Source organism: Bombina bombina, chromosome 4 (assembly GCF_027579735.1).
Source record: "Bombina bombina isolate aBomBom1 chromosome 4, aBomBom1.pri, whole genome shotgun sequence".
In the NCBI taxonomy this organism is placed as follows: domain Eukaryota; kingdom Metazoa; phylum Chordata; class Amphibia; order Anura; family Bombinatoridae; genus Bombina; species Bombina bombina.
The window spans coordinates 646,104,510-646,130,325 of NC_069502.1; the positions used below are offsets into that span (position 1 = coordinate 646,104,510).

The following is a 25,816-nucleotide window of genomic DNA, read 5'->3' on the forward strand; positions in this document are numbered from 1 at the left end:
ATGTACGCAGAACCTACCTCTACCAGAAAAATTCACTGATTTAAAGATTTTTCCTGATCTTGCCCCATGAACACTCCAGGTTAAGAAACCACAACATTCGGTACCATTGGGGTTTCCCAACAAAACTCTTTATTACGAAGGGAGATCAAACTCATGTAATCTCTGATGTGGCTCAAGGATCCAAACTACTGGAATCCTGGAAACTGAAAGATCATGGTCCCACCAGGACACCGCGCCAACTTCCGAACTCTTCAACCCTCCTACCTAACACGACTGGGGACATTTCATAATTGTCTCATGCTTCTCCCAAAAGCCCATTACGGATTGGGGCACATGCTTGGGAGCCCAAACCACAGAGAAGGAGACAAGATTCAGATTACACTTCTTAAACCTAATATGTTTGGTATCATAGCCTAAGGTTGTAGGTTTGTATGAAACCAAGTACTCACTGGGTGAATAAAGCTGATGATCACATACCGATAAGTATCACTGAACATTTTCCTTTTTTGAGATGGGGTAGTTGGTCTCTATTTGGCAATGTTTAGAACCATCTCAAGTGTCTTTTATGCATGTTTTAGTTTAACATTAAGGTATTTACGCAAATCAATTTTATATATGTTATACTTACAATTGTTAAGCTATTCTTGGTACCTTAATGACATAATAATGGTCTAATTCAGTTAGCGAGACATATTATACCCTAACCCAATCTTATGTTACTTTAAGCATTGTGGGGCAGCTTAGACAGGCAATCTAATTTGTATTTAGCTACACAAACCTATGTAAGACCTAGCATTCCATTAGACATATGTCAGTCTCTCTTATCTCCCTACATGTTTATAGTGTATTATGCAAGCTGTGTGCTATTATCTGTTACTATGTTTGAACAAGAACCCACTAGGTGAACTATGCTGAGGCCCACTTGCCAATAGGTAATAGTGGAGAGGCTTTGAGTCATCATAACAAAAGCATGCATGTTAGTGTAAGACCATATATAGAATTGCCTATAACAGACTGACAGCCTTGCCTATATAGGCAGATCGGGTCTTAATGTCAACAGGCATCACACGTACTCGCCAACAAAAACTACCCTTACTAGTAATAAGGTTTGTCAGCCCTATAAGGTGGTTGAACACCTATGCCCTACTAACACTATTGTCTCTTATAATAAGGTTGGTCAGGCCTACAAGGTGGTTAATTTTCATTTTCTAAAGGATCCAATGTTATACTGGGCAAGTACTAGTTTCTACACTACCCCACATGTTCATTCTAAGTCATATATAGTTTGTATACTAGTATACCTATTTGTTATGCCCATATACTGGCTTTTTTTTTCTTTCTTTTTTTACCTCTCTCACATATGATAGCTTACTCAGAACCCAAATCAAGGACTTTGAAAATAGTAACTAGAGGTAAAATGTAGGAAATGAGCCATACTTATATTTGTAAATCTTGCCCTCAGACTCATCCAGTGTGGGCCTCAGAAACATGATGTTACAAGTCCCTTACCTACATTCAGTAATACACTTATAACACCTTAAATAAAGAAAAGGGGTCACCAAATATTTTGCTATAATTAGCAATCAGACCTGTTGGGGTATCAAGGCATACAGAAAAAAAAAGAAAACAGAAAACATTCAATAGTGCGAGACATATTTAGGTGCGTCCATTTCATTTTACATAGTATGTCAGAATCCAGTATGAAAAGCATGTCTCGCAAGATTCTGTCTCCTCACACAATTTCGCGGAGGAAGAAAGATGATATACATTTTTCCCTTTTTTTTTTTTATAACAGTTGCAAGAATGATGAATCATTTAAAGGTCACTTCAATCATTACATTTAACAGATGTAGAAATAACTTAACAAAAATAGAATAGAACCAGTAGGGCAAATCGGCCAATTATCATCTAATGACCGATAATCCAGCTTCTTGGGTCGAATGTGCAAATAACAGCATAACAATTGTAGAGGTACATAAATGTAAACCTATCATGTTTCCAAAGAAGGGGGAGAAAGAGAAGAGAGAGAGAGAAGAGGGAGGGGGAAGTGGGGTAGGAAAGAAGGAGGTAGGACCTGAGTGGGTGTGTGTTCTCCTGTTCCAATTAGGGTGGGGGAAGGCGTGTAAAGTCATCCCATGGGGCCCAAATCTCTGAATGGAGGTCTAGGATTCCCTTACTAAGGAATACCGCTTCTTCCATTGTTTTTATGTATGATAATAGTTTGGTCACTTTTTGGAGGGAAGGAGTGGATTGTTGTTTCCAATTTCTGGCTATTATCAATTTGGTCGCCATTAGAATATAAATATATAAAAAAAATTGGGCTTTAGGAAGCTTGGGGATATTAATGTGCAGGAGGTATGTTTCAGGACCTACCCCTGTTGGAAGTCCCAACTGCCTGTATAAATTTATGACCTCGTTCTACAACTTTTTAATATTTGGGCACCCCCACCATATGTGTACTTCGTCCCCTATGTGGTCACAGTCTTTCCAGCATTTTGCTGTGGTAGTGGGTTATATCCTACTCAGTCTTTTTGGGACCCAATGCCATCTTGTCAATAGCTTATAGAATAGCTCAAAAAGTGTCACACAATATATTACTTGTTTAGTGTCTGTTATGGCTTTTGTCCAAGTTTTAGGTTCTACCACTATCTGTCAATCTCTTTCCCAGGCTAAGATATTGTGCGTTTTAGGTAGGGTGGGGGTATCTATTAAATATTGATAATGCATGGAAAGTGGTTTAATTCTTTGTTGTCCTGTGGACCATCTAGACTCCCATGGTGTCAGTGACCGCGGCCTAGTATGTAAGAATCCCCAACTGTGTAGGAAAGATCTGAAGCGCAACGTTTCAAAGTTAAGTTTTAGGGGGAGATTGTTTCTCCTTACCATTTCCTCGTGGGAGGGCCACGCCAAACCTGTGTATAAATCGCTCACTTTCATTATTTTGAATTTAGTCCACTGATTAGGGTGAGACTCTGACAAGCTTACTAGTAAACCTCTGACGCTGTGAATCGGAGAGGGGTGTGGGGCAATGAGTGGAAAGTGTTGCAAGGTATGCCATAGTGAGAGGCAATCTTTTATGACTGGACTAAGTTGTGGCATGGTGAGGGTTTGGTGACGCGGTAACCAAATTAAGTCAGCTAGATATATGTTGTGTGGGAGGGATGCTTGCTCTATCTCATACCACCTAGGATATTCTACGGCTAATCCCCATCCCGATATGTGAGTCAGCATTGCTGCTTCATAGTATTTTTTAAGGTTAGGAAGGCTCAAGCCTCCTCTGTCGATGGGTGCCTGAAGTATCTGTCGTGCTATTCTAGGGCGTGCACCCGCCCAAATATATGTTTATGGCAGACTGGTATTTATCTAGCAGTGTTGTTGGGAGTTTTAAGGGTAGGGATCTGAATAAGTAAGTGAGCTTTGGGAGAAGCATCATTTTGAAGGCAGATATTCTGCCCATCCATGATATGTCTTTGTGTCTGGGGAGTATTAGCATTTGTTTAAAAGTTTGCAAAAGTGGATGATAGTTAGCCGAGATAATATGTGAAGTGTCATGCGACAGGGTTACCCCTAGGTGTCTAATTCCTTTTGCTTTCCATTTAAATTTATACTGAAGTTGTAAGGCCCGAAGTTGAGCTTTGGGTATAAAGAGGGGGTATGACTCTGTCTTATCTACATTCAATTTGTAATACGAGAGCGAACCAAACTGTTGGAATAATTTGAGTAGGTGCGGCAGGGAAGATAACGGATCTGTTAGGAAAACTGTTAGGTCGTCCGCAAAGAGGCCGAGCTTTTGGTAAGTACCGTGAATGTAAATGCCTTGTCCCGATTTGACCTAATGGCTGCTGCCAGCGGTTCAATGGCAAGAACAAAAAGTAGTGGGGATAGGGGGCATGCCTGTCTAGTACCATTATACATGTTGAAGGGGTCAGAGCAAAATCCCGGACCCCTTAGCCTGGCTGTAGGGCTCGAATATAAGGCTCCCAAGGCTCTCCGAAACACCCCAGGGAGTCCCACCACCTCAAGGACCTTCATCATATAGTCCTAGCGCACCCTGTCGAACGCCTTCTCGGCATCGAACGCCAGGGTGAGCAGGGGAATTTTCAATCGTTCAGCCTCCATGAAGATATCAAGGAGCCACCTAGTACTGTCTGTTCCCTGTCTATTATATACAAATCCTACCTGATCTCTGTGTATTATTCCTGGGAGCAATGGACCTAGTCTAGTAGCCAATATCTTAGTGAACACCTTAATGTCCACATTAATTAGGGAGATTGGTTGGTAACTAGGACACAGCTAAGGGTCCTTACCCTCTTTGGGTATCGTGGTTATCATTGCCTCCAAGAACTCCGGAGCCAGGGAACCTGTCTCAAGAGCTCTAGAATACTATTTTTGGAGATATGGGGCCAACAGGTGAATATAGGTTCTGTAGAAAAGAGGGGTAAAACCGTCTGGGCCCGGGGCTTTATGTAGTTTCAGAGTCTTAATTGCTTTTTTGACTTCTATTAGGGAAATGGGCTCAGCTAAGCACATCGTCTGTTGGTCATCTAGTTTCGGGAGTGTAAGTAAGATTAAAAACTCTGTTACAGAGTGCGAGTCCGCTTGTGTTGATTCTAGGTGTGTGCGTAGGTTATAAAGGGTGCTGTAATAATCCCGGAACGTTTTACCTATATCTTTAGGGGAGTAAACAACTCCATCTTTGGACTTTATCTTTAGTATTCTATTTGCTTTGGTGTGGGCTCTAAGCTTATTAGCTAAGAGTCTGTCAGCCCTAGTCCCATGATAATAGTAAAGTTTACGGAGTTTCAGGAGGTTGTTCTTAACTCTAAGTACCTCTTTTGCTGTTATCTCTGCCCCGAATGGCCCCTATATGGGAAGCCAGGATAGGATTCGGATCTGCTTTATTTACTTTTTCCAAGTTTCTAAGGTCCCCGAACAGTTGTACCAACTTGGCTCCACTGTCCCTCCGAATTTGTGCTGCTCTTTTAATTAGTGTACCCCTTACATAAGCCTTCATGGATGCCCAGAGGATATCATCTAGAATTACACTATTATCGTTTAGGGGGAAAAACTCTTGTAAGTCAGCGTCTGTCTGTGCTGTCCAGGGGTCAGCTATTAGAAAGTCCTGGAGTCGCCATGATTGAGTACCAGCGTCCGGGATAGTAGAATTTAAGGCCGCTATAACCATGTCATGGTCAGACCAGAGGCAGGTAGTTATTTTCGCGTCCTTTACTTTGTTTAAGGTCCAGGAGTCACTAAAAATAGCGTCTATACGAGAATATGTGTGGTGGGCAGTCGAGTAGAACGTGTAATCACGTTCAGTAGTGTGGAGACACCGCCAAACATCAAATAGGTTGTGTCTAAGCATAGCATTTCTGAATATCTTAGAGAGCAGTGAGGTTCTGGGATCAATTACCTTACCCTTTGAGGCCCTTCTGTCTACAATAGGGTCCCATGTAACATTGTAGTCTCCCGCCATGAGGAGTGACCTTCTCCTAATTTGGGCCACCTTAATGAGTACTTGGTTTAAAAATTAGTGCTGGTGGTCATTTGGGGCGTATATGTTGACTAATGTGTATAGGGCATCATTTAATTTACATACTATGATGAAATAGGGGCCCTCAGTGTCCCTGTCTACAACTATTGGCGAGTATGAGACATTCCTATGGATAAGTACGGTCACCCCTCTCTTTTTTTAGTATATGAGGCTGTTTCGCAGGACGGATACAGGGAAGATCTAATTGTGTGTGGGGATGGGTCTATTTTGTGATATCTGAGGGATTTCAGCAACTCGTGGGAGTATTTAATCCCTTACAGTTAAGAGTAGATATTGTCAGGGGCTGCATTTCTTTAAGTAATTAGTCATCAGTGGGCAACAGTGTGTTCTAGTCTGGGGGAGGGGGAAAGACAGGGCAGCAGAAGAAAGGAGGAAGTGGAAAGGGGCAATGGGAAACAAGTAGTTGGTTTCTAATAATTGGTTACACATTGTAACTGTCACAAGTTATTGCAAAGTGGTCAGCGCAGAATCGCACTGCCTAAGGTTATCCTGGGGGCCCAAAGGTTTTTCTCTTCATCTTTTTTTTTTTTTTTCAGTATGTAGTTCCCCTTTTTGTGGGGATATGTAATAAGGTTATTTACTCAATTTTACATGAGATCCTAGATACATAGATACATTAAATCTGAAATAAAAAGAGAAAACAAGGCAAGGTAACAAAGCAACTTAACTTAACATCTAACTATAAACTGAGATAAGTATAGGCAGTCATTGTGGGCTCCCTAGGTTATATCAACCCTCATCTTTTAACAATTAGGGCTACGGTTCAGGTAACGTAGCATAACAACAAACCTTAAACAATAAAAATTAAAAATTAGCGGAGGGCAGAGGAGGGAATATTTCCCGTCAGCCCCAAGTATCAGGACAACTGTAAAGGATAAACATTAAAGTTCACTATGGGCAACCTCAATGAGAGAGGCAGAAGGACAGGCAAGTTCTGTTAGTCCAACCAGGGAAGAGCCTTATAGTGGTTGTCATTGTACCCCCGTCTGTCTCTTAGCAGGGTGGGATGCTCTGTGCGGATGCAGCTTCCATCTTTGCAGAAACTGCTTGGCTTGTTGTGGGGTTGAGGCTATAAATGGCTGACTGTCTTTGGTGATAAGGAGTTTAACTGGAAAACCCCAGCGGTATCTGATGTTGTTTGCTCTGAGGATTTTGGTGTAGTTAGCAAATGTCTTTCTCAAGAACAGAGTGTGAGCAGATAGATCAGGGAATATCTGTACCTGACATTGATCAGCTTATTCTTAAAAGAAAAATAATGAAGCCTAAGAACAACATCTCTTGGCTTATCTGCAGCTATCGCTTGTGGTCTAGCTACTCTTGTGAGCTCTATCGATCAATAGGTCTCCGGCACCATCTCTCAGGTAATTTTCGTGACCTATCCTCTAGATCTGCAAGCTTCCCTTCAAGTGAGGATATTTGTGAGGCCAGGTTCTCGGAGTAAGCTAAAAGGTTTGTATGGTCAATAATGAGGTCCTCCTGTTTTCGTTCAAGGGTGTCAGTCCTGTCCCCTATAGAGGCAATATCTCGTTTAAGCTCTGCAGTCGATTTGTCAAATTTCCTCGATAATGAGTCGTGATGGTTAGCTAAAAGCCTTTTGATAGCATCCATCATAGAAGATGAGTCTTCAGATATTGCCCCTTTGGTATTACGTGAGGAGGTTAGGGAGGCTCTTAGGTTGGTCTCAAGGGGAATATTTGAATCGGAAAGTTCATCCTCTGAGCCATCCGGTTGTGTGGCTGAAGTGAGATGGAAGTGGTCCATGACTGTTTTTTTCTGAGTAAGTGGTAGTTTTGACTTCTTTCTTTGGCTGTGCGCCATTGGAATTGCTTAGGGGGACAGGCACTAGCCTCCTTATGTACGATCTTTACTGGGGAAGTTTGTCGCTCTAATGCTGTGTCTCACACTGCTCAAAAGTGGTATAGGGAGCCCATCCGCTAGTGGCAAGATATGTTAGCTGTTAAGTTGGTACATTTAGGATCCTTACATGTTTGTAGCTTAACAGGCCTGTAACATCAAGTGGCTGATCTATTACCCTTCCATCGAAACAATCACATTAAGGCCATATATGGATTACATCTCTACGTTGCAGGCCTTCTTGGTAATAGTGTAATAGTGTAGGGGACACCAAGTCTGGGGAGCATTAAAAGCATTCCTTAGGGGAATATTCATTAAGGTAGAGCACAATCTAGGAAGCGATCTTCATCCTCTTTGGCTTCCCTGCATCAAACTTTACGCTCCTTATTAAACTAACATAAATCCTCATTAGACCCAAACATTATGCAACAAATCATACAAATCAATCATGCCCTACAGGTCTTGGAAAATCAGAAAGTGCAAGATAAAATAAGAGAGAGTAGGTGTTTGTTTTATTCAGAGGGTAATAAAGCTAGATAGAAAACTGAGAGAATGCACTGCGCAAGCCAGGATACCTTATTTACACTCTAGAGGACGGAACGTCACTAACCCGCAAGACATAGGGAAAGAATTAGCCAATTATTACACCCAACTTTACAATCTCCACACTTCCAAAGACTAACCTAAACCACATAAGGACTCTATTAATGCATTTCTCTCACAACTAAACTTACCAAGCCTCACGCAGGACCATAGTGATAGCCTTAAAGGGACATTAAACCCAAGACTTTTCTTTCATTATTCAGATAGAGAATACAATTTTTAAAAAGTTTCTAATTTACTTCTTTTATCAAAAATTTTTCATTCTCATGTTATTCTTTGTTAAAGAGATACCTAGTTAGGTAGCGTGTACATGCCTGAAGCACTACACAACAGGAAATAGTGCTGCCAACTAGTGTTACTGCTAATGTATAACATTGTTGCAAAACTGCTGCTATTTAGTGCTGCCGACACGTGCACACCCTTGAGCTTACATTTCTGCTTTTCAAATAAGTATAACAGGAAATTAAAAAAATATGATAATAGAAGTAAATTAGAAAGTTGTTTAAAATGTTATGTTCTATCTCAATCATGAAAGAACAAAACTGGGTTTTACGTCCCTTTAACGCTCCATTCAGTTTAGAGGAAATTTGTAGGGTAATAACTAAGCTGAAGTCTCGTAAATCCACGGGTCCCGATGGATACACCGATCTCTTTTAGAAATCCTTCTCTGCTTAGCTAGCCCCACTTTTATTGATAGTCTTTAATAAAGCAGGACAGTCAGGGTTGTTCCCAAAAGAATTTCTTCAGGCTATGATTATCACGTTACCCAAACCAGGTAAAACACCAGATGTCTGTGCGCATTTTAGGCCCATATCACTTATAATTTAGATACCAAGTTGTACGCAAAAATTCAAGCCAATAGACTGCAAAATGTCATTCCATGTTTGGTACATCCTGATCAGGTGGGTTTTGTTCAGGGTAGGGAGGGACCAGATAACACTCGCCATCTGCTTAATATTTTTCTTGAGGCCAGTCGACTCGGTCAAACTTGTCTAACTCTATCTTTAGACGTGGAAAAAGCTTTTAACTGAATGGACTGACTTTACTTACAGGGGGTACTGCGGAAATTCGGATTCTCTTCAGATTTATGTACAAAAATTATGGTGTTATACTCCTCTCTATCAGCAATGGTTCGTGGCTTATGATTTTGCTCCCCTGAATTCACAATAACTAAAGGTACCAGACAGAGGTGCCCCCTTTCCCCTTTATTGTTTGTTCTTGCAATAGAACCATTGGCAGAGGCTATTAGGACCTCCTTAGATATAGAGGGAGTCCAAATTCATGGCAACACACAAAAAGTGGCACTTTTTGCCGATGATTTAACTATATTTATTTCAAACCCATCATCCTCTATGCCTGTCCTCTTTTCTTTACTAAAAAACTTTGCAACGATCAGTTGCTATAAATTAAACTATATAAAGACATCGGCCTATGCTCTAAATCTCCCTCAGGAGGAATTACTCAATACACAATGACAATTTTTCTTTACTTGGTCCACGGAAAAATTAAAACACCTCGTTGGCATACCTCGAGGCAGCCAGACTAACGCACATTTTTGCTTGGGGTACAGGAATACAGACTATGAAATGAGCATCATTAGAACAGGATTCCATCAACTTCTCCTTCCCCATGCGGGACTTAATTTGAGTACCAAAACATATTTGAAAACCTGACATCACTGGTAACTACATTGTAGCTTCCAACCTTAAGTTTTGGGATAAGATTAGAAATAGATAGGGAATATCTTCTCACCCATCCCCAATTCACTCTCTCAGGTTTACTATCAGCCCTTGTAGATGCTCATCCCACCAAGTGGGAAGAGATTCAAATAGAAACAGTAAACAGCCTATTTGTCAATAACCATATTTTGACAACCACTCAGTTCCAAGAAAGATTCTTCCCATCAACACTATTCCAATTCAAAGTTTTTAGGTTAAAAAGTTTTCTGAAATCCTGGGGTTTCCTTACTTCACCACCCAGACAAAACACTATCTGGGAACAAAGGTGGTTGGCTAAAACTCAAATTCCTAGAATGTTTTCTCATTCCTATGTTGATATAACACAGCTCCCTCTCTTCTATAAAACACCATATAAAAAACATTGGGAACAAAGCCTTAGACCCTTTGGCATCTTGCATCAGTCTCTACTAAAAAAGCAATACACGGGACCACACTTTATTAGCTCTATTTTAAGTTACTCACACAATGGCACTATACCCCACTTAAACTATTTCAAATATCTCATATAAACTAACCATTGTGCTGGAGGGGGTGTGGTAAAATAGGAACAGCGACCCACATGTGGTGGGAATGTCCAAAAATTATGGGCCAGAAGTTTTTACTATTGTTCGAAATTTGGTGTCACCATTAGAGAGAGGTCCCAGGTAGTGCTATTCCACATATTCCCAGAAAAAAACACAGCAATACATACTCAACATGTGCATTTACTTATTTATGGCCATTAAACTGGCCATTGCTAAAACCTGGCGACAGCCTAAGGGCCCTAGGTGGAGCCAGGTGATAAATAATCTCACTCACGATGGGGGCGGAGCGAGCAGCCGAGCATAATGGCCGCACTTCACTGATGCTCTGAATGCGGGCCGGGTACTAATGCCCTTAAACACGACTAAACGCTCGGATAATAAGCCCATAACAACTGTAAGATATATCTAACATCTGGTAGCCGGTTTGGGGACCCGGTGGCTCAGCTCCTCACCGTGTACGCTATCGCAGTGACCTCTCAGGCTTGCGGCCTTCACCGCAGCAAGTAACACTCCTGAAACCCGGATCTAACAGCACATAGATCGGAACAAGCAAGATCAGGGACATTACTTGATGATCACTTGGGAAACTTCTCTCGCAGCTCCTAACACTCTGCACTTCTAACGTTGCAGCTTGTGATTTTTCCTGAGACCGGACCACGCTTCACAACGCCCGGTAAGCCATAAGACCTACACGTTTCATCTTACACCTCGCCCTAACCACAATTCATACACTGATTGTGCTTCTGCAAAGGCGCATACAACCCCAGACAAAAAAGAGATCAAAGATACATGTATGAGGCACGCAACTGCTGTAATCATCTTGTTGCTGCACTACTTTGAACACTAACGTGTAGGAAAATTACCTATACATAAGGACTGTTTTACAGAGGGCACCCTCTTCAACCTCAAAGCCACTTGGGGCAACATTAAATACCCCAAATTAAGGGACGCATCAGAAGTCACTCTTTTCTCTCATATAAATAAGCCATCCTAACTGATAACGCTGTGCTCACTGCAAAATGCGCCGCTCCTTGGGCGCCAGAGCGGATAAGGTTACCCTGTACACCTCCATAACTTCATATACGCTGTCTCACTAATACACACAGCCACAGCCTAATAACATTTTTCTATATATCTCAATAAGTAGACATTCTTATCAGGAGCACAGTCGGGGCCTAACTTATCCTTTTTGACATTAAGCATCAGAGCCCCAAGCCCATGAAAGAAATTACCCCTTCCTCAGTGCTAATGGTGTATATAGACTGTAAGAATCTCATGGCTGCAGACAAACAATTTAAGCACATATGCTCCTAATTCTGAGACTTTAATCGTTGTGCGCCTCACACACGTACCCCCGCTCCCTTTCCCGCCACACCACGGTGCGGCGGGTCATACCCCATTTTCCCTCCACCGTGATCGCCCTGTGAGGGTAAAATCCCCAGGAGGTGCAGTGTGTGGCGACACTTTCAGTTAAACCAAGTGACCCAACACCACTTCCTGGCATTATGTCACAAAGAAAAAACACTCGTCAAGATAAACCTCAAAAGCTGCTACAAACTAATCAGCCTGCAGTTCATGCTTTCTTCAAGCAGACAGACCACCCACCTACGACTAAAACAACAGAGTCCACTTCGGACGTTACAGAAGAGGAGCAAGTCAATAGTCCACCTATAACCATTGAAGCGGCAACTACAATCATGGCCCAGGAGGAGGACACACCAATAACATACAAAGCTATTGCAACCTTAATTGAGCAGGTTAAGACATGCATCAAGGATGATTGCGCTGATCTGAAGAAAGAGATCAGCGACCTGGGCCACAGGGTAGACACCTTGGAGGAGCATGAGTTTGTGGTAGCACAAAAACTAGCACACCTCTCAACGAGTCAAACTCAACAAGATCATCATATCTCAGAACTTGAAGACAAAATTGACGATTTGGAAAATCGCACCAGAAGGGGAAACCTTCGCTTCAGGGGGATACCAGAGTCGGTATTAAACAATGATATACGAGACTATCTCCAGGTTTTATTTGCAGACATACTAAGAGAAAACTCCCCTGAAAATCTTGACATTCCACTAGATAGAGCTCATAGAGCACTACTTCCAAAGCCTTCAGATGACTCCCCTCCAAGAGACATTGTGGTACATTTCCAAAATTATTGTCAAAAAGAGGAAATATATAATGCTGCCAGGAAAAAACAAATTATACATTTCTAAGACCATCGAATCCAAATTTACCAGGACCTATCACTCAGAACACTACAGAAGAGGCGAGACTTTCAACCCCTAACATCACATCTCCACTCACTTCATATCCCTTACAGATGGGGATTTCCTACCTCAGTCATAGTGATGAAAAACGGGAAGAAGATGGAATGCTCTTCTCCATCTGACATTCACAGATTCTGCAACATTTTAAAAATATCATCGCCGGATACAACAAATCATCAATCGTCTCAAAGACCTCAAGATGGTTCTACCGGCTCCAAATCCCAGCGGAGACCAGACCCAGACACCGACTCTAAACAGAACAAGAGAAGGCAAATATCTTCCACCAACTCAGACACCATGGACTCAGGCTCCACCAGATGAGTAAATGCATTGTACTGTTTGTCTTTATATGCCTCTTTTTTTCACTAGGCTCTGACCACCACGCATAGGATGCCCATCACATATAGACTATGGTGCTATAACCACTTAAGGGCAATATATTCTGTTTGTATTGAGCTATGTTTCATATTAAGATAAGCCCCATTCTGTTATGTTATGCTATTCACAGAGTTTGATATGTTATATATGTTCTGATGTTTTATGTTTCCCTGCAAACGTTGACACTTTGCTCTTGAACTCTAAACTTGTCACAAGACAATATCTCTCCTCTACTACACACTTAACCATACCAATGGACCTAGCCATCCCCTTTCTTAGGACCTCAAAACTGAACATATGCATATGGCTCTCACAGAGAGATCCCTTTATAGATTTTATACAATCTCCTATACACAACCTGGGACTTTGCTGAGGTTAAATAGTGACATAATACATTGACTATTTAAGCTCCCGTGACTAGCCAACTTTAGACTCAACCCCAATAACTTGGACAATGTGTATACATTTCATCATCTCTGAAAAGTGAACACATTTCGACAGTATAAGAAATCCACACAACACCCTCTACTAATCCCCATAACTCAATAGACAGAACACAATAAAACTGAACAGGCTTTCTGAACCAAAGAGACACCATGGACCCAGGCTTCACCAGATGAATAAATGCAATGTACTGTTCGCCATTATACGCCCTTTCTCCTTTTTCTTTTTCTAGGCTCTGGTCGTCATTCATAGGATGCCCGTCACATATAGACTATGGTGCTATAACCACCTAAGGGCACTATATTCTGTTTGTATTGAGCTATGCTTCATATTAAGATAAGTTCTATTATGTTATGTTATGTTATTCACTGAGTTTGATATGTTATACCTGCACTGATGTTTTACATTTCCCTGCAAGCGCTGACACATTGCTTTTGAACTCTAAACATGTCACAAGACAATATCTCACCACTACTACACTCTCAACCATACTAATGGACCTAACCATCCCCTTCTTTAGGACCCCAAAACTGAACATATGCATAAGGCTCTCACAGAGAGATCCCTCTAGAGATTTTATACAATCTCCTATACACAACCTGGGACTTTGCTGAGGTCAAATAGTTCCACGACACATTGACTACTTAAATACCCGTGACTTCCCATCTTTTGACTCAACCCTAGTAATTTATGAGCCCCTCCTTGCCAGAACAATACCATACAAAATTAGTCGACTTCCACATTACCTTACTCCACATTGATACCCGGCCTGTAACAACGGCCCCCGAGTTCAAAGTTACAGGTTACGAGCTGAGATTCTGTTGTATAATTTCTTTTCTCTTCTCCCTCAGCGCAAGACTTGTATTTTACATTAATGCTAATTGAATTAATATTGTCATAAATATTGTTATTTACTCTAACACCGTTTTTAAAGTCATAACCTATCTCTTTTCCTTTCCCATCTTCATTGACTCCTACTGACTAGCATTCCTACTGATACTCCTCCTTTCCAATACTAGCAGTAGGAACCCTCTCCCTCTTCTACTTAGTGTCCCATCTGGTCCCCATATACCGAGCAGTGGGATAGCGCTAGACACTTGACATTATGATGAATCCTATAGCAAGCCATAAAGAAGAAACCTTACACATAGCCACCCAAAATGTTAAGGGCTTCCTCTCAGCCGAAAAACGCTCTATAGCGTTTCATGATTTTTACAAACGAAAAATTGACGTTATTATGGTCCAGGAAACACACTTTAAGAAAAAACGTGAACCTACTTTATCCAAAAGATATTTCGACCAACACTACTGTAGTTCTGGTACACATAGGAAAAACGGGGTCAGCATTTCATTTAGACGTGGCTTCCCATTCGAACTACTGCAGAAATATACAGACACTGAGGGCAGGATCCTAATTCTTGTTGGCCTATGCTACGGCACCCCGGTCACACTGGTAAACACCTATGCACCAAACAGACCCACCCCCAACTTCTTTAAACCCCTAGTTAACAAGATACTAGACCTAGCTAAGGGGCCCATCATTGCAGGCGGAGATTTTAATTTCCCCATGAATCCAATACTAGACACCTCCAGTGGAAAATCCTATCTATGCAATAATACTCTTAACTCTAACTGCGCAGCCTTACGAACTATCAACCTATTTGATACCTGGCGAGTAGTACACACTAACAGAAGAGATTACACCTTCTTCTCGCACCCACAACACACGTATTCCAGGTTAGATTACATACTGTGTGATCAGGCTCTGCTTTCTGCCCTTGTACACTCTAGAATCACACACACCTCTTGGTCTGACCACAGTATGGTTTCTACAGAATTCAAATGGACTAGCAAACCCCATACCACATTCAACTGGAGACTCAACGACCATATACTGACTAACCAAATAACAGTTGATGACATTAAAAACACTCGGCCGAATTTTTCGCCCTAAACAAACCTGAGGACACGACACCCGCGAACAACTGGGAGGCATATAAATGTTTTATAAGGGGGGTAATAATAAAACACACCGCCACACAACGCAAGATTCACAATGCCCAGTTCACTTCACTATCTAACGAATTAACTACCTGTGAAACCATTCTCAGAGCAGACCCATCCTCCGCGACCAAGCTCTCCAAACTGACTGATGCTAGAGAAGCTCTAAATAAATTTCTGATCCAAAAAGCCCATATGAGGGCGTTAACCTCCAAATCTAAGTTTTTCGTAGAAAGTAACAAATCAGGCCGCCTATTGGCCAGGTCCCTTAAAAAACAAAGGCTCTCCAATTTCATTAGGACAATTCGCCACCCATCTGGTGAGGTAACCCACAAAAATGAAGAAATTATCAATTCATTTGTTTCTTACTATAAGCAATTATACAATCTAGCAGACTCCACGTCACAAGACAAGAAAGAGAAAATAGAAACATACTTAAACACCGTCCTTACACCCTCTATCACAGAGGATAACAAACAATTCTTGGACTCTCCCATCACCCTAAGAGACATCAATCTAGTTATTAAGTCCTTGCCGAATGGCAAATCTCCAAGCCCAGATGGCCTCACATCCAAATTTTATCAGCTCCTACAAGAACATATAAACCCCCAGCTCCTGACACTCTTTAACGACATAGATCGAGGTGCTGTCCTACCCAGTTCCCTCTTAGAAGCAGTAATCACGGTGATTCCTAAGCCGGGCAAACCCAATGACGTGGTCAGCAACTACAGACCAATCTCACTTATAAATATTGATATGAAAATATATGCCAAAATTTTAGCCAACCATTTGAATGCAATATTGCCCAGCATAGTCCCCCCTGACCAGGTGGGCTTCATTAGGGGGAGAGAGGCGAAGGATAACACCACCAGATTACTCCACTCACTGCAACAAGCCCACCTTACCCATTCACCTCTAACCTTGCTCTCGACAGATGCTGAGAAGGCATTTGACAGGGTGGACTGGCAATTTATGTGGTCCACCCTGTCAAAGTTCGGCTTTTCCAAGCTCTTCATTTCCAGAATTAAGGCCCTTTATCACAACCCGAGCGCAAAGATTAAAATCAACAATAACATATCCCAGCCTTTCCCCATTTCCAATGGCACACGTCAAGGGTGCCCGCTCTAACCTTTATTATTCGCTATTACAGTTGAAATACTGGCACTGCAAATTAGACATTGTCACCATATACAAGGCCTAAAATTCGGAGACACTACCCAAAAATGCCTTCTGTTTTTTCGGACGATGTGATTCTCACTTTACAATCCCCAACCACCTCCCTTCCCGCTCTCATACAAATCTTAGAAGCATACAAGCAGGTTTCAATCTTCTCCATTAATATGGAGAAGTTGGGACTTTTGCCGATAAATCTAACCCCTCAAGAAATGCTATCTATCACACGACAAACAAAGTTCACACTATCAGATAAACTTAAATATCTAGGCTTGATAATCTCCAAAGATCCACACACACTCTTTCCAGATAACTTTAACAGCCTCCAAACGAGCGTTAAAACATCGCTAGAGAACTGGCATAGACAGGGACATTTATCATGGCTAGGGCGAATCAACACGGTGAAGATGATGATAGTCCCCAGATACTTATACTTGTTTCAAGCCCTCCCTCTGCCCTTACCGAAGTCCTTCCTCTTAGCACAACAAAAAATGATTAATTCCTTTATCTGGTCTTATAAACGCCAGAGGATAGCTCAACACACCATGTATTTGAGTAAGGAAGATGGAGGCCTCGGTGTCCCCAATCTTACTAATTACTACAAAGCCGCACATTTAGCCAGAGTTATAGCTTGGAACCATGCCAACCCCTCGAAGCTATGGATACAGATGGAGAGCCATCTAGCACAGGTTGACCCCATGAGAGACTTACCCTGGATTCCTAAAGAGTCCAGACCTCGCACTATACAAGACAATGACTATATCAAAACCACCCTAGATGTGTGGGATGACGTACTCACTCACACAAAGGGAATTTCTACCATATTTTCTCCCCTGACTCCCCTTCTTCGAAATCACCTCTTTCTCAAACACACCCAATTCACTCATAACCCAACTAATAGGCTCCATAGGTCCCTACCAATATACTTAGTGACCGATACCTCGGGAGTTAAGGACAGACTTACCCTCAGTGAAGAACTAGGCCCACCCTTTCACCATTGGTACTCCTATCTACAGATCAGACATGCGATTAACCACTGCCCGCACAAAGAAATGATACTTAGACCCCTAACCATTTTCGAGCAGTTATGTATCAACCCGAATATAAATAGAGCACACCTTTCCCTGGCGTACAGAATGCTCAGGGGTTCTTTCCCGGAAAAACGACCCACATATCTGACAAAGTGGGCAGATGAACTCCAAAGTGATCTAGACACTGAAACCTGGAGGCAATGCTTCCGCCACGCACACTCTACCTCTCTATCCTTGACCATATCTGAATTGAATTACAAAATACTAGCTCGGTGGTATCTAACCCCTCAACGCCTGAGGACCATATACCCTACTGCCTCCTCCAGTTGCTGGAGAAGATGCGGGGAGGAGGGTACCCTTGCCCACATATGGTGGTCATGTGCTCTTCTACACACCTTCTGGAACCAAGTAGAAAAACAAATAGCCAATATTCTGGGTGTAGTTATCAAACTTTCTCCACCAATCATAATTCTTAATCTCATCCCCAAAATCGCTTGCGTATACCGCAAGAAACTACTTCTCTTAATGCTCTCCTGTGCTAAACGTTTAATCCCTAGGAAATGGAAGACATGTGAGATACCTACCATTGCCCAATGGAAACTTGAAGTAAATCACGTCCTCACATTAGAAAAGATGCATTACTGTTATCTAGGTAAACAAGACATGATCTCCAATATTCAATTTATATGGGAACAGGGATCTTACGACGACCACACTTAAACAGTTTACTCGACATCTTATACCTGAAACTTTTAAAGCTACACTTATACCCCTTTCCGTGACTATAGAGAGGATGGACCGGATGGGACACTACCTCCCCTTCTATTCCCCCTTCTAAACCTCACCACCCTAACCCTTGCCTTATTTCACCCACTAAATCCTTTTATATCTTCTAATGTCATGTTATGACTCATTTCCTCTTTTAAACAATCTTGAAAATACCTATAGAAATTGGATTAATCATCAACGATGACTGTCTTTATAGTGAACTGCTGTTATGCTACTGCTGAGTAACTGAAACTATATATCTTGTTCATTTTCAATGTACCGATTTTCAATAAAAATTATTTAAACAAAAAAAAAAATAATCTCACTCACATAGAATCAATGGAAAGCACTATTTTTGCAACCAATAACAAAATAGAGATCCACTGCATGAGTTGGGACCTGTGGAGACGATGCTTGGGGAACATATAGTATTTTAAAGAGGAATTGAAACAGTTGCACTTCTGTAATTGGTAATCCTAGACTGCAGGCCAATCATGGAATAAAATACATTTGACTCAACTCTTTGGGTTGGTCTGCTTCCGGGGGGAGCTGTTGGTGTGGACCGAGAATAAAGTTTTGTTTTGTTTTTTTCTCTCGCCTATCCTATCTCCTTCCCTTTATTACACTTAATCAACACAATAATTTTTCCCTCTATTTTACCCTCTCAAAATAATGCTCAAAATATTTCTCTTTATCTGCATTTATTTTTATCTCATTGTCTTAGTCCAACATCATCAAAATGATACATAATATCTACAGATACATGATTCAAAATTGTATTACTGTGAATATGTGTAGGCCTGTGTATGTATATACTGGTGACTTAAAGATTAACAAATGGTTTATGGATTAATGACAGCACTTATGTACAACAAGCAAGTCGACATGGTCAGTATATTTTCCAAAATATTTATCCATATCTGCATTTATTTTTACCTCATTGTCTTAGTCAAGCTCTAATAAAAATATACATAATATTTCAAGATACATAATTCTAAACTGCACCACTGTGTATGGATGAAAGCCTATACATGTATATACTGGTTATTCAAATATTAACAAACAGTTTATGAATTAATGACAGCATTTATTTACAACAAGCAAGTCGATGTTGTCACTGTAACTTTTCTTTTTATGTTTGTACTCTATTTAAAAACTAATAAAGAAATATTTAAAAAAAAAATAAAAAAAATTGGTGGATGCATTTCAACTTCCGTTGGTTTGTCTTTTAACTTATTATTGCCACTCACATAGTTTAGGAATAAGTTTAAAGTTAACCCATTAGTTGCACAGAAGGGCTGTAATGCATCCACAGGATTATCAGGAAGATGCTACAAGTGACATTTACCTGGAGATGAAAGCACCACTGAAGATGGCGTTTCTTCAAATGTGATGTAAATCAATGTAAATGGTAGTAAATGCAGTAATGTTGCTTGTTTTTACTTAATGACTAAATAATTTGCCCTTATAATGGCCTAGATTATAAGTGGAGTTCAAATTTATTGCGTGCCCGCAAACGGCAAATTCTCCCATTTGCAGGCGCATGATAAATAACTAGGAATAATAAGTGGCTGGTTGTTGCTACCACAAGCTGGCGGTAGCAATTAGTGCTCAAAAAACTAACCAGAGGTCAGACTTCAAATTAATTTTTTAAATGTGCACCAATTGCCCCAAAATACAATGTGTAGTTCTTAGTAAAAAAATTCTGCAGCTCATTTTTAAATAAAATAACATTTTAAATTAGGCAGTTACACTTAAGCACACGTTTTATTGCAATGTGTTGATTAACTGGAGAATAAAGCAATTTAAAAATATTTTATAATATAGTATAGTAGTTTAAAATTGAATTGCAAATTAGATGCACCCAAAAAAAATAAATTGTCTCTTGAATATTTATTTTTCCTTATTCTCTTGGTCTAATATAGAAATCTACTGTATATTCAAACAACACTTTGCTCTGGGTGTACTGTGATAAGGAAAACTTACACTGTGCAGCCAGAGCACAGCACTGTTTGAAGAGAACAGCCTGATGTGGAGCAGTGCTGCAAAGTTAAATCTCTAACAGTTCCTGCATGTGTCCTGTTCTTTCTGCAAACATGATGCATCTCACTTCACTGTATGTTCTGCCTTGGGGCTTCTTAGTAGCATATTTTATTTAAAAAAATAAATGCACTAGGCAGTTTTTGGGGGCTAAAGTTGACGGCTGTGGGGTGTTGGGCATGAGAAAGAGGTTCCCATTGGAGCCTATGGAAGCACGCTCTTGTGACTGCAATGCTTCCGTGCAATGCTAACATGACCTAACTCGTAATACCAGCACACATTTGCGTGCACTGGTATTACAAAGGGGAGCACAATTATCACTTTAGCGAAAGCAATATTTTGTGCTCCACTTGTAATCTGGCCCTAAATAAAAAAGCTAATATGTTATACAGGTATATATATATGTTACAAAGCTTCTCAAATTAAAACAGATTTTTAGAGTTTGTGAGCTCAGTCTGTCATTTACTGTTGTCTGTAGTAATTAAAGAAGTTCTTACTGACTGTTCTGTACATAAATTTTAGTTAGAACCTGGTGTCAACTGGAATGTAAAACATTCACTTTTGTTACTGATTAATGATGTCCTAAATCCTAAAGCAAATGCAATTATCTAACAGTACAGTATGATTAAGATTGCAATAACATTTGAACCAAAAAATCTATTCAGCTAGACAGCAAACTTTTATTTTGTTATGTTGACACAATAATATTTACTGTATTTCTGTTTCAAACTTTTTTTTTTTTCTGGTGATGAATATTATTTTGTCTATAAACAGTTATTTTTATTTCGTTTTATTCACAATCCTCCTAATTTAATTAAATGTAGTCTATTTCAATATTGGTCAAATATTTTTTTTTTATATTAATTATTTAAGTACATACAAGATTGACATAAAACAATTAAAATATAAAATATAATTAATTACTTATTTCATAAAAAAATAAAAAAACACAACAACCCAAAAGCAATACTACAATTTAGTGGAAAATTGTCCCCAACCACAGAAAGCAATTAGGATTAGGTCACAGGATTCTTCATTCATGAGGTTTTTAAGATGTCTCTTATTTTATCTAGAGAAACTACTTTTTTTTTAAAAAAAAACAGACAAACATATTTAAAGAATGTTTCTTAATTTGTTGCAGTTATAATTCTTTTGAAGACTTAGTAATACGTTCTCTTTTTCATTTCCTAGATTTTATGTACTGGGTACTTAAAGGAATAGTATAGTCAAAATTAAACTTTCATGATTCAGATAGAGAATGCATTTTTAAGCAACTTTCTAATTTACTCCTATTATCAATTTTTCTTCGTTAACTTGGTAGCTTTATTTGAAAAAGCAAGAATGTAAGCTTAGAAGCCGGCCCATTTTTTAGTTCAGCACCTGGGTAGCCCTTGCTGATTGGTGTTTAAATGTAGCTACCAATCAGCAAGCGCTACCCAGGTGCTGAAACAAAAATGGGCCGCCTTGTAAGCTCACATTCTTGCTTTTTCTAATAAAGATACCAAGAGAAATAAGAAAAAATTATAATAGGAGTACATTAGAAAGTTGCTTAAAATTGCATGCTCTTCACCACATGCAGGGGAGAGACAGGGCAGTTAGGGCAGATGGAGCTTCGATCGCGAAAATCTTCAAAGAATATTACGAATCATTGTATGATTTGCAGAGATCCTCTGGGGATAGAGCAAGTAACCCACCACCGCTGCAGACAGCGGAGGAGGTCCAGAAATACCTGGACAATATTCACCTCCCACAGATTACAGCAGAGGAGGCAGAGGCTCTAGACTCTCCTATCACCCTAGATGAAGTTAAGAAGGCTATAAAGGACCTACCCTCAGGGAAAAGCCCAGGGTCGGACGGCTTTGGTCTTAAATACTATAAGACATTCACTGACATCTTAGCGCCGGAATTAGTGACGCTCTTTAACTTGCTGGCCCATAACCCTACACTGCCAAGCTCCATGTTAGAGGCTTTTATAGCGGTAATCCCGAAGTCCGGGAAACCGCAAGACAGACCTGAGAATTTTAGACCTATTTCGCTCTTAAATTCAGACGTTAAAATCTTGGCGAGGATCCTGGCGAACCGGCTGAATAGACTCCTACCAAGCATTATATCAACTGACCAAGTGGGCTTTATTCCAGCTCGAGAAGCCAGGGATAACACCTTGAAAGTGCTACAGATGATTACACACGCACATGTCACAGGAGCCCCGTTGTCCTTGGTAACAACGGACGCTGAGAAGGCGTTTGACCGCGTGAGCTGGTTGTTCATGTGGCAAACGTTAGAGAAATTTGGTTTCGGAACAGGCTTTATCAATCGGACGATGTCCCTGTACTCCACACCTAATGCTAGGGTCAGAGCCAACGGGATGCTGTCTGATACCTTTCAGATTAAAAATGGAACCAGGCAGGGCTGTCCCCTCTCACCTCTCCTCTTTGCCTGGCAGCCAAAATCAGACACAACCCTAAGATAAAGGGTTTCGTAATAGGAAATACGGAGCACAAGCTCTCCATGTATGCAGACGATGTGCTATTAACAATCTCAGATTCAGCGAGCTCCCTGGCCGAAGCAATGCTGGAATTCTCAGCATTTGGTACGGTTTCGAACTTCTTGCTTAACCCACAGAAGTCTGAGATTTTAAATATCACGGAATCACCGTCCCTATTTGACATACTCAAAAACACATGCCCCATCAAAGTAGCCACCCACCAGATCAAGTATCTAGGGGTACTGATTACGCCTAACTTGGCGGAGATCTCTGATCTCAATTATAAAAATATCAGAGATGACATACTCAAAGATCTAGCAAACTGGAAAAAAAAATCTATCTCATGGATGGGACGGGTGGGAGTAATTAAGATGAACGTGCTCCCGAGAATGCTCTATGTAATGCAAGCGGTCCCATTGGCACCGCCCTTACCATATGTCCAACAGGTTCAAGCCGCTATCGAAGCCTATATCTGGAATGGTATAAAACCAAGAATCAGAAAACACATGATCTATCTACCCAGAGAAAGAGGAGGACTTGGAGTCCCACTTTTGAGGGAATACCAGAGAGCCATCTCTCTTCAGAAATTGGTTGAATGGAGCCAGGGCTCCAGCAACAAGGCATGGATACAAATTGACAATGAGATCGTCCGAAGGGGTTACTTGGGTTCTCTGGCTTGGATTTCTCCTAACAGCCGCCCAAACTTGGCCATGAAGTATCCCATGATCAAAGAAGTACTCCAGAGCTGGGATGCGCTACTCAAAGCGGAATCTTGCATCTCCACGCCTGCCTCGCCAAACACCCCGGTCAGGGAGAACCCAGACTTGGGTATGGAGACTGGTCCGTTCTGGTCAGGGGCTTATTACCGCCTGGATGACTCGGCCATATCCAATATCCTACAGCAGGATAAGCTCAAACCGAGACGGAGATGGTGGAGTGGGACCCGGCTAGATTTGGATCATGGTACAGAGTTGCACAAATCTCACATTTTTACAACACACATAAACACAAAACAGACATGTCCAGAAACAGAACGCCCTTTGAAGCGTTTTGCATGGCATCACAAGCGCCGACTCACCTTATATCAAAGTTATACAAGCTCCTACTTACCAAGGGGGCACATTGATTCCATCTTACGCACACGCTTGGCAAACAGAACTCGGACAGGAAATAGACACGAAGGATTGGATTAAAATATTTAGAAAGGCAAAAAAAGCATCCATCTCAATGAGACTACAGGAGATGCATTATAAATTTCTGAGTAGATGGTACTTGACTCCTAGTAGGCTCCAGAGAATATACCCAAACACAACGGGGGAGTGCTGGAGGGGTTGTGGGGAGAGTGGAACACTGTTGCACATTTGGTGGAATTGCCCTGCCATAAAACATTTCTGGGAGGAGGTGCTGGGGGAGATGAGCAGAATCCTTAAAATTATAATACCTCCAAAGCCATCTTACCTTATTTATCATGAACTCCCCAAAATAATAGGGGAAGACAAATATCTACTCTTCATGTTGATGCTCAACAGAGCTAAGGGACTTATCCCGAAACTTTGGAAGAAACCGCAGGCCCCTGACATTTGAGAGTGGAGATCCAGAGTAGTGGATCTCCTTAACCTTGAAAGATATCACTTTTCGAAAGTTGGCAAACTAGCAACGAACGAAATGATGTTACTTACCTGGGAGGGAAAGGGTATTTAATTAGTGAAATCTGCTATCCTAGTGGCAAGTGTTGGCACCGTCCACCAGCTCCATCTTCCTTCCCTACCGCCCCCCTTTTTTTTTCCCCTTCTCTCTCTTTCTTCTCACACCTCTTCTCATTTCTCTCTTTGTCTTCCTGTTACTTTCTGAGTATATAGTTAATGCCCTTCATGGGCTAAAACACCAGGAGACAGGTTAGAGCCCAGCTGTATGATTTACGCAAGCTGGGCAAACAGACTCAAACGTTATATAAGCCCCTGGTGTTTGGTTTCAGAGAATAAGACTATTAGTTAAAACTTGTGAGGATGCGTCCTCGCCAAGACAAGCTCAGAATCACTCAATATGATTGACAACACTTTGAATGTAATACTGAAAGACACATGAATAACAATATCACTGTCTATACCTGTAACCTTTTGCAAGAATGTCGCTTATTATATGTTGTTATTTTTTTCTTTTCAATGTCAATAAAGCTTGTTTAAAAAAAAAAGTTTAATTTTGACTAGATTATTCCTTTAATGCAAATGAAAAAAGATCACTAATTTTGCTGTACTCATTGCATTTTTTTGAAAAACACAGAGTGACCCCTTTAACAAATGAATGCATGCAAAAAAATCATTTTGATTCGTTCATGCAGTTACAATTGTTATGATAAAGGCAAGAAATTAGTTTTATATTTATTTCTTGAGATGAAACACTCCTAAATGTAAGATCTTATAGAGAATATGATTTTGTTGGTGAAACTGCATATTGTATCCTTGCAAAGTTGTATTCACTCATAAGATATCAGCAAATATACAATACCTGCCAGGGCTAATTTCCCAACAATAAAATGTAAATACCCATGCATAAAAGACTTGTACAACTTGGTGAGTATGAAATATGTTATCTTGCAAAACTAAAGGGCAACAAAAAATTGTGGCTTAGCGAATGTACAATATTTGTTTAAGTATACATACCCTTCTGGTTACAATAGGATCAATATCTTTTGGATCTTTGTAAGTCAGCGTCATTAAATCAGCATTCAGAGTTCGAATTCTTTGAAATCTCAGACGGATATAGCGAGCTGAAGTAAATTCAAGAAGTGTTGGTGTTGGATCCTCAGCACTTGGTCTCCCATTAATTATTGATGTATGAATCTAGAAAGATAAGAAGGGGAAAATCAAATTTCAATAACATACGACTAAACCATATAAGATTAAGGCAACATTGTTTTCTAAAATGTTATCCCCTTTAATGTGTTCTGAA

The 25,816-nt window shown here is 40.6% G+C and overlaps 1 protein-coding gene across 6 annotated transcripts in view; it reads right to left on the reverse strand.

Annotated features, from left to right (window-relative positions):
* The window catches only part of LAMA2 (laminin subunit alpha 2), a 1,406,020-nt gene that overhangs the window by 921,612 nt on the left and 458,592 nt on the right, over positions 1 to 25,816 (reverse strand). For all 6 annotated transcript variants that reach the window (XM_053710700.1, XM_053710701.1, XM_053710696.1 and 3 more), the window contains exon 5: positions 25,528 to 25,707. In XM_053710700.1, coding sequence (XP_053566675.1) covers positions 25,528 to 25,707 — 180 coding nt within the window. The remainder of the gene's footprint in view (positions 1 to 25,527; positions 25,708 to 25,816) is intronic.